Source organism: Lithobates pipiens, unplaced genomic scaffold, assembly GCF_037356315.1.
Source record: "Lithobates pipiens isolate NorthernLeopardFrog02 unplaced genomic scaffold, aLitPip1_a1.2 Scaffold_30, whole genome shotgun sequence".
Classification (NCBI taxonomy): Eukaryota; Metazoa; Chordata; class Amphibia; order Anura; family Ranidae; genus Lithobates; species Lithobates pipiens.
In genome coordinates, this window is record NW_027507791.1 from 62,252,303 (window position 1) to 62,269,681 (window position 17,379).

At 45.1% G+C, this 17,379-nt stretch overlaps 1 protein-coding gene across 1 annotated transcript; it reads right to left on the reverse strand.

Moving 5' to 3' along the window:
• Positions 1–4,464: 4,464 nt before the first annotated feature.
• ZBTB1 (zinc finger and BTB domain containing 1) lies at positions 4,465–17,379 on the reverse strand. Its single transcript, XM_077464335.1, has 2 exons — positions 17,147–17,379; positions 4,465–7,057 (listed from the first exon to the last, which is right to left on the reverse strand). The coding sequence occupies exon 2, from the start codon at positions 7,036–7,038 to the stop codon at positions 4,972–4,974; it is 2,067 nt and encodes a 688-aa protein (XP_077320461.1). The 5' UTR covers positions 7,039–7,057; positions 17,147–17,379; the 3' UTR covers positions 4,465–4,971.

Genomic DNA, 17,379 nt, shown 5'->3' on the forward strand with positions numbered 1-17,379 from the left:
CGACTTGCATTGACTTCTATACAGAAGTCCTCTGCAAGTCGCCGCTGAGGTCCGTGCAGGTCGCGGCGAGGCAAGTCGGAGACGCCTCGCCGCGCATCGCTGTGTGAACCGGCCCTTAACCAAGATGGCAGCATCAGCACCCGAGAGCAGATTAAAGAATCAGTTTGGGTGAGGACACCATAAGCTGCACAGGAAAGTGCCCTAATAGTAATGCCCCGTACACACAAGCGGAATTTCCGTCTGAATTCCGCTCAAGCTTGTCTTGCATACACACAGGCGAAATTTATGATCGTGTGTACAGGGTATAAGAGTCGGCAGCTACATTATTTATAGCTGCTGACTTTTAATTGGTGGGGGATTGGAGTTCCTCTTTAACCACTTGCCGCCCGCCTTCTGCATATTTACTGCAAGGTGGCTGGGCTGCACAAACTACATACCTGTACATCGAGCTGTGCATGTGGTACTGCGGGTGCACGCCCATCACGGGAGCTTGCCCACAGGATTGGGTCACTCGATGTCTGCCGGCCACCTACAACCGCGAATCCTCGTTCTGACAGAGAGAGATCAGCTGTTCCTGGTGATCAGGAACAACGTTCTCTCTCTACTCCCAGTCAGTCCCTCTCCCTGACATTTAGAAACACCGCCCTGGAGAACACTTAACCCCTTGATCACCCCCTAGTGTTAACCCTTTTCCTGCAAAAGCCATTTATACAGTAACCAGTTCATTTTTTAGCACTGATCACCGTATTGGTGTCACTGGTCATCAAAAAGTGTCACTTGGGGTCAGATTTGTCCGCCGCAATGTCGCAGTCCCACTAAGAATCGCTGATCCCTGCCATTAGTAGCAAAAACAATTAAAAAAGTAAAAAGTCCCTAAATCTTTCCCCTATTTTTTAGAGGCTATATCTTTTGCACAAACCAATCAATATATGCTTATTGCAATATTTTTACCAAAAATATGTAGCAGAATACATATTGGCCTAAAGTGATGAATAAATTCGTTTTTTTTCAACTTTTTTTGTTTATAGCGCAAAAAATAAAATGTGCATAAGGTTTTCCCATACCACCAAAAGAAAGCTCTATTTGTGGGAAAAAAGAACATTAGCTTTGTTTGGGTAGAAGGTCGTACAACTGCGCAATTGTCAGTTAAAGCGCCGCAGTGCCGTATCGCAAAAAATGGCCTGGTCATTAAGGGGGCTGAAGTGGTTAACATTAAATTTTGAAATTAATGTAATTTCCTAAACAAAAACCACATGCAAATTGTTCACTTAAAAATATTACATCCTGCTCCTGCAAATTATCTCATTGCTGTGGTCGAAAACAAATGACGATGATGACCCCACTAACGACTAGAAAATTGAACGAACGTTGTTAAAATGATAAATTTCAAGCAAAATTCTACTAGTGTATAGCCAGCTTAAAGCGTAACTTCACCCAAAAGGGGAAGTTCCACTTGTTTGCATCCTACCCTCCTCCCCATTTAGCACTTTTTGTGGGGGAGTGGGTACCTGGTTTTGACAAGTACCCACTCCAACTTCCAGCCAGATTGCTGGGCGATCTGTGCAGAAGTTTGCCCCCCCCCCCCCCCCCCCCACCAACAGCTTTCTTGGGACACGTCCCAGGTCTCAGAAGACTGCGGGACCATTCACAAAGTGCAGCGTGGCTACCGCATGCGCAGTGGGAAACCGGCTGTGAAGCCGGAAGGCTTCACTGCCGATTTCCTTTACTTAAGATGCCTGCAGCAGAAGCCGATTGAAGAATTGGCTCAGATTAGGACATTGCTGGATCCCTGGACAGGTAAGTGTCCTTATATTAAAAACCAGCAGCTACAGTATTTTTTGGGGAGAGACTGGAGCTCCTGTTTCAGTTACAACTGTATCTTAAAGTGGAACTAAAGTCAGAAATACTTACCTATTCTCTAATAGTGACAACTGTGAGTTCCCTCACCAACATCTTCTTACCAGCTCCTTCTAGATGATGGTCTTCAGCAGTCTTGATTGGCTAGTATGGGATGACGTTTCATTCTTTTTGGCACTGTGCCAAAAAAATAGAGAGGGTTGCGAACAGCCAAGTAAGCGCATTTTCTTGCAGAAGAGGCATTGGGGTTGCTTTATTAAATGCAAATAGACTGTGCACTTTGGAAGTGAAGTTGCACTTATTTTCTCCTAGAGCTTAGTGAATGTGGTGAAGCTTCACTTTGTAAATACCCAATCAGGTGCAAGAAAAATAAACAGCATTTTCGCTTGCACATGATTGGATGGTGGAAATCAGCAGAGCTTCACTACATTCACTAAACCTCGGGGAAAATTGGTGCAACTGCACTTGCAACGTGCACAGTTTATTTGCCTTTAGTAAACCAACCCCAGTGCATGTCTCTTATGCAATAGTAAGTGCTCGTAATTTTTATTTTTTTTTGTACTCCACTTACCGTTACCTGTATATACCTTAGCAATTAAACGGGTTGTCAACAATAGATCAATTAATCCTATGTGAAGAAATCAATTGAAAAATAAAATGATCATTTATCAAAGAACGTATGGCTACCATTCGAAAAGCAGTCCTTGTGTTTTCAGAGATCAGCTATTTCACAGTTCTTTACTACATTGAGTATTCAGCGTACTTGGCACTCAGAAGTCGCAAATAATTATTTTACACTTCTTTTAATAATGTGGTTGATAATGGAATTCAAATGATTATTCTGTGTTTAGAAGTCTCTACAGAACCCAAATCCCTCCTACACTTATCTCACCCACAAACCCTCTCCAGTCCCTACCTGACCTACTTCCATCTCTCCTGCAATCCTCTACTGTGAATCAAAAGGCCTCCTGGGGAGGTCTCATTTTAGAACTCTCTTTTAAGATGAAATCCCTGAAATGCTTTTCATCAAGCAGATGCGGAGTAATACATAATTGAAGCCTTGCTGTTCTCTTGTGTTCATTTTAGAGCAGGAAAGGATTGGAACCTCTGTCAGGTTTCTATAGCCGAGTGCCCCTACTGAGGTCATTTCCTTTGTTCCCGTTCTGTGTGACAATGGAGTTGATTTACTTAAACTGGAGAGTGCAAAATCTGGTGTAGCTGTGCATGGTAGCTAATCAGCTTCTAACTTCAGCTTGCTCAATTAACCACTTGCCAACTGCAGTCATCAGCAGTATACAGCAGTCTTGTGACTTCTATCAGTGTCTGGTTAAAGCTTGTAGGAGGAGTCTTCATTCTCTTCTGACTGTCCTATGAGGCTGCAGGACCCCTGACCCTCTGTTTGGACAGTGCTGATTGGCTCTGTGCTGATCACATGCACTCTCTCAAGAAAAAACAACAACTCTCTAGTAATATACACCAAACTGAGCACGAGCAGCTTGCCCCCAAGGCTCTGTTCCATCAGGTGATTAATTGGGGACAATGGAAGAGGAGGATCAGAGAAGACAGTGTCAAATAGCCTTTTTTACACGATGCATAGGATTAACCCCTTAGATTCCACAATGAGTATAACACCTCATACACACGATCGGACTTTGAACAAACTTTCCCATGGATTTTTGAACAAAGGGCGTTGGCCGTGAACTTGTATTGCATACACACGGCAGGTCTTTTTCAGCCAACTTTCACCAAATCATGTGGTTTTTATGCTCTTTACTGCCACTTTTGGTCAACTTCTGTATTGTTTTTTGATCTTTTGCATTGGTTCTGAGCATACGTGATTGTACTTTGTACAAAAGTCCTATGGTTTTCTGTACACATGATTTGACTTTGCTCCATCGGACTTTTGTTGCCGGAAAGTTTGTCTGTTCGCACAGCCAACACAAATCCGATGCGCGTACACACGGACAGATGTTGCCTTAAAACAGCTAATTTGCATGTCTGTTGTCAAAATGTCTGATCGTGTGTATGAGTCTTAAAAAAGCGTGCTTTACGGCATATACACACTGATTTTACTTTTGTGGGTTTAATAACACTTTAACTTTTTTTTTCCTTATAAACTAGCAGACATGTTTCTTTTGGGGGGGGGGGGTATGATTTTTCTTTTTGGTGACAGGTTCACTTTAATGAGACATCTATGGTCTAAAAAAATCCGACATGTCTCCCCTGTGCTCCACTGAATGTAATGCAATGATGGCCAGGGAAACTCTCAAGAGGGACCCGGAAGTGACGTCAGGAGTCACTTCTGGGTCAACAAGTAGAAGGGGAGCAGAGCAGATGGGTGTCCACTTTCCTCCCTCCCCTCTACCTGAGACTGGAGGAATAGTCTGCAGGAGCCTTTGCATTATACCTGTTATGAGCTGATTGCAGTTGCAATACTTTGCAGGCTAAAATGCAAAAAAATAAAAATAATACATGCACATTTTTTTTTTTTTTTTTTTTTTTATACAAAAGGTTGAACTTGAATATGCCTTTAAGCCCATTAAAGCTCTTAAGATGTGTTATTAGCAAGACTTGTATAGACGGGTACAGGAATACTACAAAATGACACAGTGTTTGATCTACTTTATGATTACTATTTGTAATAAACCAATATAAATAGACTATATTTTACAGCAATCATACACTGGATAATGCAGCAGAAGTTTATCACCGCCATTTGAATTTCCAAAACATAACAAGAATTCATGCGAAGTAAGAATATGTAAAGGGCAGGAGTTCAGCAATACATTCAATCATAGCTATGCAACCTATAAAAAGGTACCCTGATATACTCTCTACCAGTCTGAAATAAAATATAATGAAAATGAAAATAAAAAATATATACAAAAGAAAAGTATATGTCTGGTGCTAAATTGTCAGAAAGATGCTACCTGTACTTTGCAAAGATGCTTAAATACTTTCTCCACCAACAAAAATATAAAAAGATATTTTTTCATATTTAAATCTAACAGAAGTGTGGGCTTCCTGGGTTAAATCTATGTTTATATAAGTCCTATGTTAATAATTAAAGCTTTGGTATATACTCTAAAAGGAGGTCCAATCACATAGCTGCGTCTAGGATTTCTTGAAGTGCTTAGAGTTATAGTGCGCCCTCATGTCTTTTCGCAAGTTAAATTTTGCACCGCAAACTCCGCAAGTATAGAGGTGGGTGTCCATATGCTGCTCTAGCTGGTCATTACTTGGGAAAATCTGAAAGCACACCTGACATATAGTTTCTCCAGCCGCTAAATGGGATATCATGTGGCGTACGTGATCGTGTTTACGAAAATTTCCCTGGTCGCAAAGTGAGCAAACGTATCTAGCCATGCCAGTGTGCATGTCATTATGTAACCTTAGCTGCCGCTCCCTTAAAAACTGCTTCCCACAGGTTTGGCATGAAAACTGCTTTTCCTTGGTGTGCACGGTATAATGTTCCCGTAAGTGACAACGTTGGTAGAAGCCTTTGCCACAGATGTCACAGAAGTGTTTTCTCCGATGGTCCCGATCATTGTCTTCAGAAACTGAACTCCTGTAGACGTCATGCTCCATACACTGGGACACGTGTTCCACTACCTGGTTTTCAGACTCAAAACGTTGGCCACAATTAGGACAACGATAAGGGCAGGAGGAATGTTTATAGACCTGTTTTGGTGTACTAACAGTGCCCTCGTTTAGGTCATCCCACATGTCTACTAATACCTCTCCAACTGCAGAGGACTCTTCCATGCCATCTCCAAAGTGAACTCTGTCATCCATGTTCCTCTCGTGATTCTCAAAAGCCTCCTGGGGTTCCCCACATCTCTGAGCGTGCTCTTGCAACTGTCTACCTTTCACCAGAATTTGGCCACACTTACCGCACGCACATATATTTTCTATATGCTTGGCTAGGTAATGAGATGAGAGGTCCTGCTCATTAAGAGTCAAACCACAAAGTTCACACGATATCTCTGATGTACGCTCAGTGGCGTTACTTATTTTCCTACTTGAGCATCTCAAATTTTTTCTATAGCCGGCAAACATCATCTGGGAGTTCATAGCCATGTTATCATTCCTTTGGTTACATGGTATACCAATGTAGTAAGCTCCTTCATCAGCTTCATCATCTAAATCATCAATATCAGAAGATTCCAAATAATCTTTGTCAGAGATCTTTACAATATTGATGTCATCCATTTCTGCCAAGGAATTCTCATCAGATTCGATTTTGATGATAACTGGGTTTTTCTTGGTAGTGTCTATCGTGTCGCTCTTCATCTGGTCCAAGGTGGCTCCAGAGTCTTTAGTACTTTCAGCAGCTTCTTCCATCGGTTGACTAGAGTCCACTTTGTTCACGTTGTCTTGCGAAGGTGAAAACTTTGACACTGGCGATTCGCTTCCGCTCTGGCTCTGCTCATTGTTATTCTGTTCCCTGCCGTGAAAAAAGAGCCTGTTGGTGCAGGTTTGAGCATGCTCATCCAGCAGCTTTTCGCAACTGAATACAAATCCACAACCCTCACAAGTATAGCTACGTCCAAAGCGCCTTGTTCCGCGTTCTCTGGTGTTATGCACTTTTGGTGAAGGTGTCTTTTTGCACAAACTCCTAGTTGGTTGCCGGCTGTGATGCGGCAGATTGTTTTCAACCTGTTTTTCCGGCACCGCGTTTGTCGATAAGGCCGACTCTGAGGTATGTTTTCCTGGTTCCTCGTCAGTCTTTGCCGTGTGTTCTTCATACATACGCACTCCGAAGACCATTTTACTACTTAGACTACTAGATGCAGAAGAGGAACATTTAATGGAGGAATCCATATCCTGTATTTCTTCCAAGCAGTCTGGGATAACATACAGTTGCAGGTAAGTCATGGCATGCTTTAGCTGTTCGAAATTTTCTGGAGCAGTCATTATTTTACCCAGATACATAAACTGCAGGATTAGGTCAAAACAATCCGGACTGATCTTTGTGTTGGTGAGGTTGATTTGCGCCATGCTATGCTGATGATTGATGAACATCATTTTGAAGTAGGAGCTGCAGGCTGCCAGGACCGCCTTGTGAGCTTGGAAGTAGATGTCATTGATCGAGATGCAACAGTCACAGAGAAATCCCCATTCCCTCTGATTGTAGAGTTGCTGCAGTACATAACTACAATGGCTTGATTTACCCATCATCTTGGTTTTCCAACAATACCTTAAAAAAAAAAGAAAGAAAAAGGAAAAACTCTTTATGAAGGGACCAGTACTGAAAAAAGTTTAAAAAAAATACATTTAACCACTTGAAGATCAGGCCTATTCTGACACTTCTCTCCTACGTGTCAAAAGCTGTATTTATTTTGCTATAAAATTACTTAGAACCCCCAATTTTTAGATATTTGTAAGCAGTAGTTTTTCAAATGCACTTTAATGAATTTTTATGCACAAAAACACAATAAAATACCCAATTGTTTGGTAAAATATAAAGACTGGTGTTACGCTGAGTAAATAGATACCAAATATGCCATGCTTTAAAATTGTGCGGTACATGGAATGGTGACAAACTACGTATATTATATAATTCATAGGTGGCGCTTTAAATGCCTGTGCAGGTTACCATTTTAAGATTTGTTTTTTTTTAAGTAAGCACCCCTCATGATAGCAAAAAACGTGCCCTTACTTACCTGCTCTGTGCATTCTTTTTGCACACAGTAGCCCCAATCCTCTTCTTCTGGGGTTCCCTGCCAGCGCTCCAGGCCCCTATTCTTCATCAGGTGCCCTCATGGAAAGGCGCTTTCCCTGGGTGCACCCATGAGGGTTTGCTCCCGAGTCCCGCTGCTGAGTCCATCGACACAGACAGCACCGTCTCCCCTGTCTCCCACTCACATGTCACTGGATTTGATTGACAGCAGAGGGAGCCAATGGCTCTTGCTGCCATCAATCTATCCAATAAGGAGAGAGACAGTGGCTGGAGTCGCTGTGCTCTTGCACATCACTGGACCGGGTCGGCTCAGGTAAAAATAAAAGGGGGGGGGGGTCTAGGGGGAGGTGAAAAACCTTGAGGCTTTACAACCACTTTAAAAGCATGTGATCAAACCAAGATGGATTGTTCTGCCCAAATCGGAAGTGGCAAAATATTCGTTGCTTCTGATCTCTTTGACCATAGAGATAAACAGGAACATTCTGGTCCTGAATCAGGTCTATGATTAGCCGGAAGAACTGCCAGCTTTAGTCCCGGGCTCCCCAGTGGGATGGGAGAGCCCAGAGAGAGGCACTGCTAAAATCACTTTTGCATTTAAAAGAATGGACAGCTCAAATAATATATTTTATATATATATATTTTATATATATATATATATATATATATATATACACACACACATACTCTGAGGTCATGAATGCAGCAGCAGCCATGATCCGATATCATCACACAAACTGCGGTAAAGTACCAGTACATCGTTTGGCGGCAGGTGGTTAAAGGAGAGTAGCCATAACTTTTTGACTACTGACATGGTTAAGTGAACCACATTGATTATCTCATTACAATGGCACCTGAAAGTCGATAAGATATATTAGGCAGCAAGCAAATATGTTGTCCCTGAAGTTGACATGCTGAAAGCAGAAGAAATGGGCATAGCAGTTTGTCGTGTATGGTGCTGCATAGGCACAGACCAATCAGGGTGCTCATGCACAGCCAAAAGCACCTACAATGGGCATGTGAGCATCAGAACTGGAACACGGTAAATGGGTGTCCCCGCTGACCACTCACGCTCTGAAGGTGTGGGATGGAATGTATGAGCATTTGGCTCTGGCGCCTCCGACATCTCCATTGGCGCTGATAGGCGGTTACCCTTGGTTTCCCCCTGGGGAGCAGCTGTTCTTCTTTGGAACCTGGGTGAGCGACGGGGGTCTTCGTTTGGCATGTTTTGTAGAGGATCACACATTAGTTCCACTAACCACCCTCAGGGAACAGATATGGCAGCTTCCCCTTTGATTTCTGGAGGCATTGTCATCTGGCTGCTTTTGCCAACATGCGACATAGAAACTCACAGATTAGGACTACTCTCTGAATTTGAAAACCTATGGGCAACTAACAACCCCCTGCCCCATATGCCCTCAATAAGATGCTAGAGGCACCTAAATCTAGCCCAAAACCCTTTTTTTTGTGAGAATGGGAGTGTGACCCCCCAGTGATTTCACCGAACAATTGCATCATCTGTACCGCCTGAGACACTCTAGTTCCATGAACTCCAAAACACAGGAGAATAACTATAAAACTTTTATCAAGGTGGTATAAGGTACCGTGGTCTATTGCTCAAATGCATCCCTCTGCCTCTGACCTGTGTTGGAGTGGATGTGCCCAGAAGGGAACATTCCTATATATATGGTGGGAGTGTCCAATTTTGAGAGGCACATATCTGATGGCCTCTGTATAGATGTCCCTGCTTCACCAAAACATTTTCTACTCCACATTCCAACCATCCCTGTTTCTTGCTATAAACGTAGTTCTCTCCCTCACCTACTCAATGCTGTCCTACTACTGTCGTACCTAATCAACTGATAAACCTAGAGGCGATTCAGTTCGCATTGTGCGCTATATAAGTATTTCATTCATTCATTCATTCATTCAACCAGGTGTGAACCTCTTGATCACTTTGCATATTTTATACATTCCTGTTATGGACCAATGAGCGGTAGTTAGTTTTACGTCAGTTCATGGTACAAGGTCATATGCCTTAGACAAGCTTTGAGTTATGTAATCACTACTTATCGTTTATAGTTAAGATTGGGGTCCTCCTATTCTCTCCTGGCAGGCGAGAGAGGTCTTGGACAGCTAAGGAAGGAATCCCTGCCTTTGCAATATGTTGACATATCTCATGGTTTCATTTCCAGATCTCCTCGGGCCATGTATGATGACCTTGTTCTATTCTCTTTTTTACTATTATTCCTTTTTGATGTTTTGTCAAATATGCTAAGTAAATAAAGATTATACAAACAAAAAAAAAAAGAACTGGAACGCGGATCAATGGAAGAAAGCGGCCTGGTCTGATGAATCATGTTTTCTTTTACATCATGTGGATAGCTGGCTGCTTGTGTGTCTCTAATGCCGCGTACACACGTAGCCGACTATCCGTCGGACTTCCCGCCGGACTGTCCGTCGGACTTCCCGCCGGACATTCCGAACGGGCTACTTGCCCACACAAGGCACTTTTTCAGCGGACTAATACGGAGTACTAAGTCCGCCGTACTTTTGAAATGAACGGACTCGCCCACACACACGGAGGAAAGTCCGCTCATTTCGTCTCCAGGTAGGTGGGGCCCGCGAAGGAGACGTCGCTGGCCCCGCCACCTGGTATGGACTTAAAGGGGAACCCCAACGCCGAAAAAAAATCGGCATGGGGGTCCCCCCAGGTCCACATCAGACCCTTATCCGAGCACGCTACCCGGCCGGCCAGGAAAGGGGTACCAGGCCGCGTGCCCTCAACATGGGGGGGCACCTTGGGGAAGGGGGGGCCTACCAGTGGCCATCAGTGAAGCCTCATCAGTGCACATCACTTAAGGAGAAAAATGAAATGTTTGCAAAATGATATACCGTATATATAACATGTACCCCAAGTTTAGGAGGGAATTTAAAAGAAAAAAAACTTTTAGGAGGGAAGTTTAAGGAAAACAAAACTTACATTTAAATGCCCATCACTGCAGCCTTATCAGTGTCATTTGCAGCCTTCCATTGCAGCCTTGCATTTAGCCTTGTCAGTCATTTGCAGTCTTGTCTGTGGCTTTGCCATTTAAAAATGGCGCCACCGAGATACAGATACAGATGTCCTGTGTATCTCGGCGGCGCTCGGTAGTTCTCGGCCGCTCTCGGCTATTTCCGGCCACACTCGGCCGTTCTCGGTGGCTTTCGGCTTTCAAAAAGCCACCGAGTGTGGCCGAAAATAGCCGAGAACGGCTGAAGATAGTTGAGAATGGCCGAAAATATCCGGAAGCTGCAGAGAGCAGCAGAAAGGGTTAAAAATAGTGAGGTATCGGAGTATAACACGCACCCCCGATTTCCCCCTGATTTTAGGGGGAAAAAATTGCGTGTTATATGCCGATAAATATGGTAACTATGAAAAAAAATTCTCGGTCTTTTTTTCATTTATTTAGCAAAAAGTAAAAAACCCAGTGGTGATTAAATATTGCCAAATGACAGCTCTATTTGTGTGTACAAAACAATAAAAATTGTGTTTGGGTACAGTGCTGCGTAATTGTCATTCAAAGTGCGACAACGCTGAAAGCTCAAAATTGGCCTGGGCAGGAAGGGGGTGAAAGTGCCCGGTAGTCAAATGGTTAAGAAGGAGACTACGATCTCAGGATGTGGGGTCCTTGGTGACTCACTTGACTTATGCATGCAACATTCACTCCAAAAACAGACCAGACCCACGTGGCTGACCTACGTTGTGAACACTTTGTAGTGCAGCTATTAATGTTAAGGTACCCCATGCCTAAGAAGTACATCCTGGCAAATCGGTATATACACTGAATTTACACATACTTGTGCATCGGTTTAGACTCCACTATGGGTTCTAAGATAGGTCTGACTGTGGGGTGTTCTGTTCAGGTGTGCTTAGACAAGGTGCACTTGGGTTCCCAGTACTGATTGTCTCTTTGATAAGAGTCCCCATATGCAAACAAAAGGCAAAGGCAATGCAAATAAAGTCAAATGATCAGTGTACAAGTACCCTGGAAAAGCACTGTGCAGGTGTGTTATAATGCAAACCGGGAACAGGTTATTTGAACACTAAACAATACAACTCCATTATAGGGGAGGTGTGTGGTTGCAATAAAAGCCCCTGCTTGGTATATCCTCCTAGGCATAGGCTTCTTCCAAACAGTCGGCAGGCTAGGAAAGGTGATCGGGGGTGGAATCACTTTTCAAATCCCTAGAGCTGGGCTTTATGCAGACAAGAGGAATTATTGCTGCCTCCTGAAAGCCTGCTGATCAATCCCAATGAGGATTTTACATTGATATGCCCTTGTGCGAACTCCGGGGTGTGTTTGGACATGGCTGCAGCATGATCCCTCCGACATGAACTACTTACCAAACTGGAGAAATATTTGACATTTTTGCATACGTTAAGATCTGTATATTTTGCTGGAAATTACTGTACACTCCCAAAAATGATATATTTTCTGAAAGCAGAGACCCTGGAGAATAAAACGGTGGTTGTTACAACTTTTTATGTTGCACTACATTTGCGCAGTTATTTCTCAAATGCATTTTTAGGAACAAATGTACTAAAGGGAATTGCAGTGCAAACAGTGGGGCTGAGTTTACTAAAACTGGAGAGTGAAAATCGGGTGCAGCTTTGCATAGAAACCAATCGGCTTCCAGTTTTATTTTCTCAAAGCTAACCACTTGCCAACAAGCTCACGCCAATTTGCGTAGACATAGGGGCACGTACAGGCAGTTTAACATACCTGTACGTTGCCCTTTAAGAATCGGTTTGCGGGCGCAAGCGACCTCCGTGAGCGTGATCGCAGGTCCCGTGGACTCGATGTCTGCAGGGATACTCGCGATCGTCTCAAGGAGGGGAAGATAGGGGAAATGCTAATGTAAACAAGCATCTCCCCATTCTGCCTAGTGACAGGACACTGATCACAGCTCCCTGTAATCGGGAGTGATGACCAGTGTCGTGTCACACATAGCCCCTCACAGTTAGAATCACTCCCTAGGACAGTGATATGCAATTAGCGGATCTCCAGCTGTTGCAGAACTACAAGTCCCATGAGGCATAGCAAGACTCTGACAGCCACAAGCATGACACTCAGAGGCAGAGGCATGATGGGACTTGTAGTTTTGCAACAGCTGGAGGTCCGCTAATTGCATATCCCTGCCCTAGGACATACTTAACTCTTACAGCGCCAGCTAGTGGTTAACCCCTTCACTGCCAGTCACATTTACACAGTAATCAATGCATTTTTAATCACACTGATCGCTATGTGAATGGTGTCAAAATAGAGCCAAAGGTGTCCGATCTGTCCGCCAAAATGTCGCAGTCACAATAAAAATCGCTGATCGCTACCATTACTAGTAAAAAAAAAAAAAAAAAAAAAAAAAAGGATTAATAAAAATGCCATAAAACTATCCCCTATTTTGTAGACGCTATAACTTTTGTGCAAACCAATCAATAAACGCTTATTGTGATTTTATATATACTACATATAATACAATCGGCCTAAACAAAGGAATTTTTTTTTTATACAATTATCATAGCAAAAATTAAAAAAGAATGCACTTTTTTCAAAATTAAAGCTATTTTTTTGTTTATAGTGCAAAAAAATGAGAAAGCTCTATTTGTGTGGAAAAAAAGATGTCAATTTTGTTTGGGAGCCATGTCGAATGACCGCGCAATTGTCAGTTAAAGCGAGGCAGTGCCAAAACGCAAAAAACACTGGTATTTTGTCAACCAAATGGTCCGGGGCTTAAGTAGTTAAAGGGTAAGTTCACCTTTACAGAAAATCTGTAAGGTGAACTTACACTGGACCCTCCGTCCCACGATCACCTGCTGTGACACATTTGGTCACCGCTTCACCAGTCCGGGGATTTGAAATCCTGACAGCTTAACCTACTAAAAGTACCTCATAAAGGCACGTATAGGAGACATTCTAATTGGTCGGCGCCATCACATGGACAGCGCTGACCAATCAGAACCCGTCTAGCCTGGGATATTTCCCCCACACACAGATGCCCCCACCCCCCCTCTATACGTCACACTGATGCCCCCCCCCTCCTGTATATATACCACACTGACATCCCCCCTCCTGTGTATATACCACACTGACGTCCCCCCCCTCCTGTGTATATACCACACTGACGTCCCCCCCCTCCTGTGTATATACCACACTGACGTCCCCCCTCCTGTGTATATACCACATTGACGCCCCCCCCTCCAGTGTATATACCACATTGACGCCCCCCCTCCAGTGTATATACCACATTGACGCCCCCCCTCCAGTGTATATACCACATTGACGCCCCCCCCCCTCCAGTGTATATACCACATTGACGCCCCCCCCCTCCAGTGTATATACCACATTGACGCCCCCCCCTCCAGTGTATATACCACATTGACGCCCCCCCCCCTACAGTGTATATACCACATTGATGCCCCCCCCCCCTACAGTGTATATACCACACTGATGCCCCCCCTCCTGTGTATATACCACACTGATGCCCCCCCTCCTGTGTATATACCACACTGATGCCCCCCCTCCTGTGTATATACCACACTGATGCCCCCCCCTCCTGTGTATATACCACACTGATGCCCCCCCCTCCTGTGTATATACCACACTGATGCCCCCCCTCCTGTGTATATACCACACTGATGCCCCCCCTCCTGTGTATATACCACACTGATGCCCCCCCTCCTGTGTATATACCACACTGATGCCCCCCCCTCCTGTGTATATACCACACTGATGCCCCCCCCTCCTGTGTATATAGCACACTGATGTCCCACCTCCTGTGTATATACCACACTGATGCCCCACCTCCTGTGTATATACCACACTGATGCCCCCACCTCCTGTGTATATACCACACTGATGCCCCCACCTCCTGTGTATATACCACACTGATGCCCCCACCTCCTGTGTATATACCACACTGATGCCCCCACCTCCTGTGTATATACCACACTGATGCCCCCACCTCCTGTGTATATACCACACTGATGCCCCCACCTCCTGTGTATATACCACACTGATCCTCCCTGTGTATACAGTGCCTTGAAAAAGTATTCATACCCATTGAAAATGTTCCACATTTTGTCATGTTACAACAAAAAACAAATATATTTTATTGGGATTTTATGTGATAGACCAACACAAAGTGGCGCATAATTGTGAAATAGAAGGAAAATGATAAATGGTTTAAAAATAAAACAAATAAAAATATGAAAAGTGTGGCATACATTTGTATTCTGCCCCCCGAGTCAATACTTTGTAGAACCACCTTTCACTGCATTTACAGCTGCAAGTCTTTTGGGGGATGTCTCTACCAGCTTTGCACATCTAGAGACTGAAAAGTTTGCCCATTCTTCTTCTTTCAAGTCTTGCCACAGATTTTCAATTGGATTTAGGTCTGGACTTTGAATGGGCCATTCTAACACTTTGATCTAAACCACTCCATTATAGCTCTGGCTGTATTTGTAGGGTTGTTCGGCTGTAAGGTGAACTTCTGCCCCAGTCTCATGTCTTTTGCAGACTCAAACAGGTTTTCTTCTAAGATTGCCCTGTATTTGGCTCCATCCATCTTCCCATCAACTCTGACCAGCTTCCCTGTCCCTGCTGAAGAAAAGCATCCCCACAACATGATGCTGACACCGCCATGTTTCACGGTGGGGATGGCGTGTTCAGAATGATGTGCAGTGTTAGTTTTCCTTGCATAGTGTTTTGCTTTTAGGGCAAAAAGTTTAATTTTGGTCTCATCTGACCAGAGCACCTTCTGCCATGTTTGCTGTGTCCCCCACATGGCTTCTCGCAAACTGCAAACAGGACTTCATATGGCTTTCTTCTTGCCACTCTTCCATATGAGTACTTTCACACTGGGGCAGGGGCATTAGCAGTAAAGCATCGCTCGTTTTTAGGTCGCCTTTCGGCTGCTAGCAGGGTGCTTTTAACCCTCGCTAGTTACCGAGGAAAGGGTTCAAATCGCTTTGCAGGCTTGATGCTGCTTGCAGGACTTTTTTCCCCAACCTGCAAACGCACTGCCCCAGTGAGTGTGAAAGAACTCAGGCTTTCGCACAGCTTTATAGGCGCTATTTTTAGTGCTAAAATGTCTGAAAAGCGCCCCAGTGTGAAAGGAGTCTAAAGGTCAGATTTGTGGAGAGTACGACTAATAGCTGTCCTGTGGATAGATTCTCCCACCTGAGCTGTGGATCTCTGCAGATCCTCCAGAATTACCATGGGCCTCTTGGCTGCTTCTGTGATTAATGCTTTCCTTGCCCAGCATGTCAGTTTAGGTCAGGGGTCTCAAACTGGCAGCCCTCCAGCTGTTGCGAAACTACAAATCCCATCATGCTTCTGCCTGTTGGAGTCATGCTCGCAACTGTCAGCCTTGCAATGCCCCATGGGACTTGTAGTTTTGCAACAGCTGGAGGGCCACCAGTTTGAGACCCCTGGTTTAGGTGGACGGCCATGTCTTGGTAGGTTTGCAGTTGTGTCATACTCTTTCCATTTTCAGATAATGATTTTTTGATAACCTAACCCTGCTTTAAATTTCTCTACAACTTTATCCCTGACCTGTCTGGTGTGTTCCTTGGCCTTCATGATGTTGTTTCTTCACGAAGATTCTCTAACAAACCTATGAGGGCTTCACAGAACAGCTGTATGTATACTGAGATTACACACAGGCCGACTCTACCACACTTTACCACACTGATATCCCCCCTCCTGTGTATATACCACACTGGTGATGTCCCCCTCCTGTGTATACAGCACACTCATGATGTCCCCCCTCCTGTGTATACACCACACTGATGTCCCCCCCCCTCCTATGTATACACCACACTGATGCCCCCTCCTCCTATGTATACACCACACTGATGCCCCCCCTCCTCCTCCTCCTATGTATACACCACACTGATGCCCCCCCTCCTCCTATGTATACACCCCACTGATGCCCCCTCCTCCCCCTATGTATACACCCCACTGATGCCCCCCTCCTCCCCCTATGTATACACCCCACTGATGCCCCCCTCCTCCCCCTATGTATACACCCCACTGATGCCCCCCTCCTCCCCCTATGTATACACCCCACTGATGCCCCCCTCCTCCCCCTATGTATACACCCCACTGATGCCCCCCTCCTCCCCCTATGTATACACCCCACTGATGCCCCCCTCCTCCCCCTATGTATACACCCCACTGATGCCCCCCTCCTCCCCCTATGTATACACCACACTGATGTCCCCCTCCTGTGTATATAGCACACTCGTGATGTTCCCCCCTTCTGTGTAAATACCACACCGATGATGTCCCTCCTCCTGTGTATATGCCACACTGATGTCCCCCAAACAGTGCAAACATATGAAGTGTTGTGATCATGGCTCGAGCTGTCACCGTGTGACGTCACATCCCCCTGTCGGCCAATCATAGCGCTTCTATGAGTTGCAACTTGTGTGACCCCGGCCTGTCAATCAAACCCCAGAACCGGGAGCTGTCCGCACACCGGGACTCCTCCCCCGGCCCCGGGAGCGGGGGATAGTGGGAGAGGGGGGGCGGTGAGCGCCTGTCAGGGAGGACGGAGCGGACATACCTCGCTGCTGGGCCGGGGCTGCATGCAGATCGGTGTGTGTCCGGAGGTGGTGAGCGGAGCCCGCTGTGCACGGTGGCGGAGGGAGGGGTGCGGCCCGGAGCAGGCTCTGTACAGCGTCCGGCCTGACCGCCCCCGATCAATGAAGCGGCACCGACTCCCTCCTTCCCCACCCCGGGAGAGGACGCTGCACCGAGCTTCTTCCGTCTGTGCGGAGATCTCACCGAGCGACACCT

Excerpts from the sequence above, each read along its gene's own strand:
- ZBTB1 (XM_077464335.1), bottom strand. The coding sequence starts at position 7,038 with ATGATGGGTAAATCAAGCCATTGTAGTTATGTACTGCAGCAACTCTAC.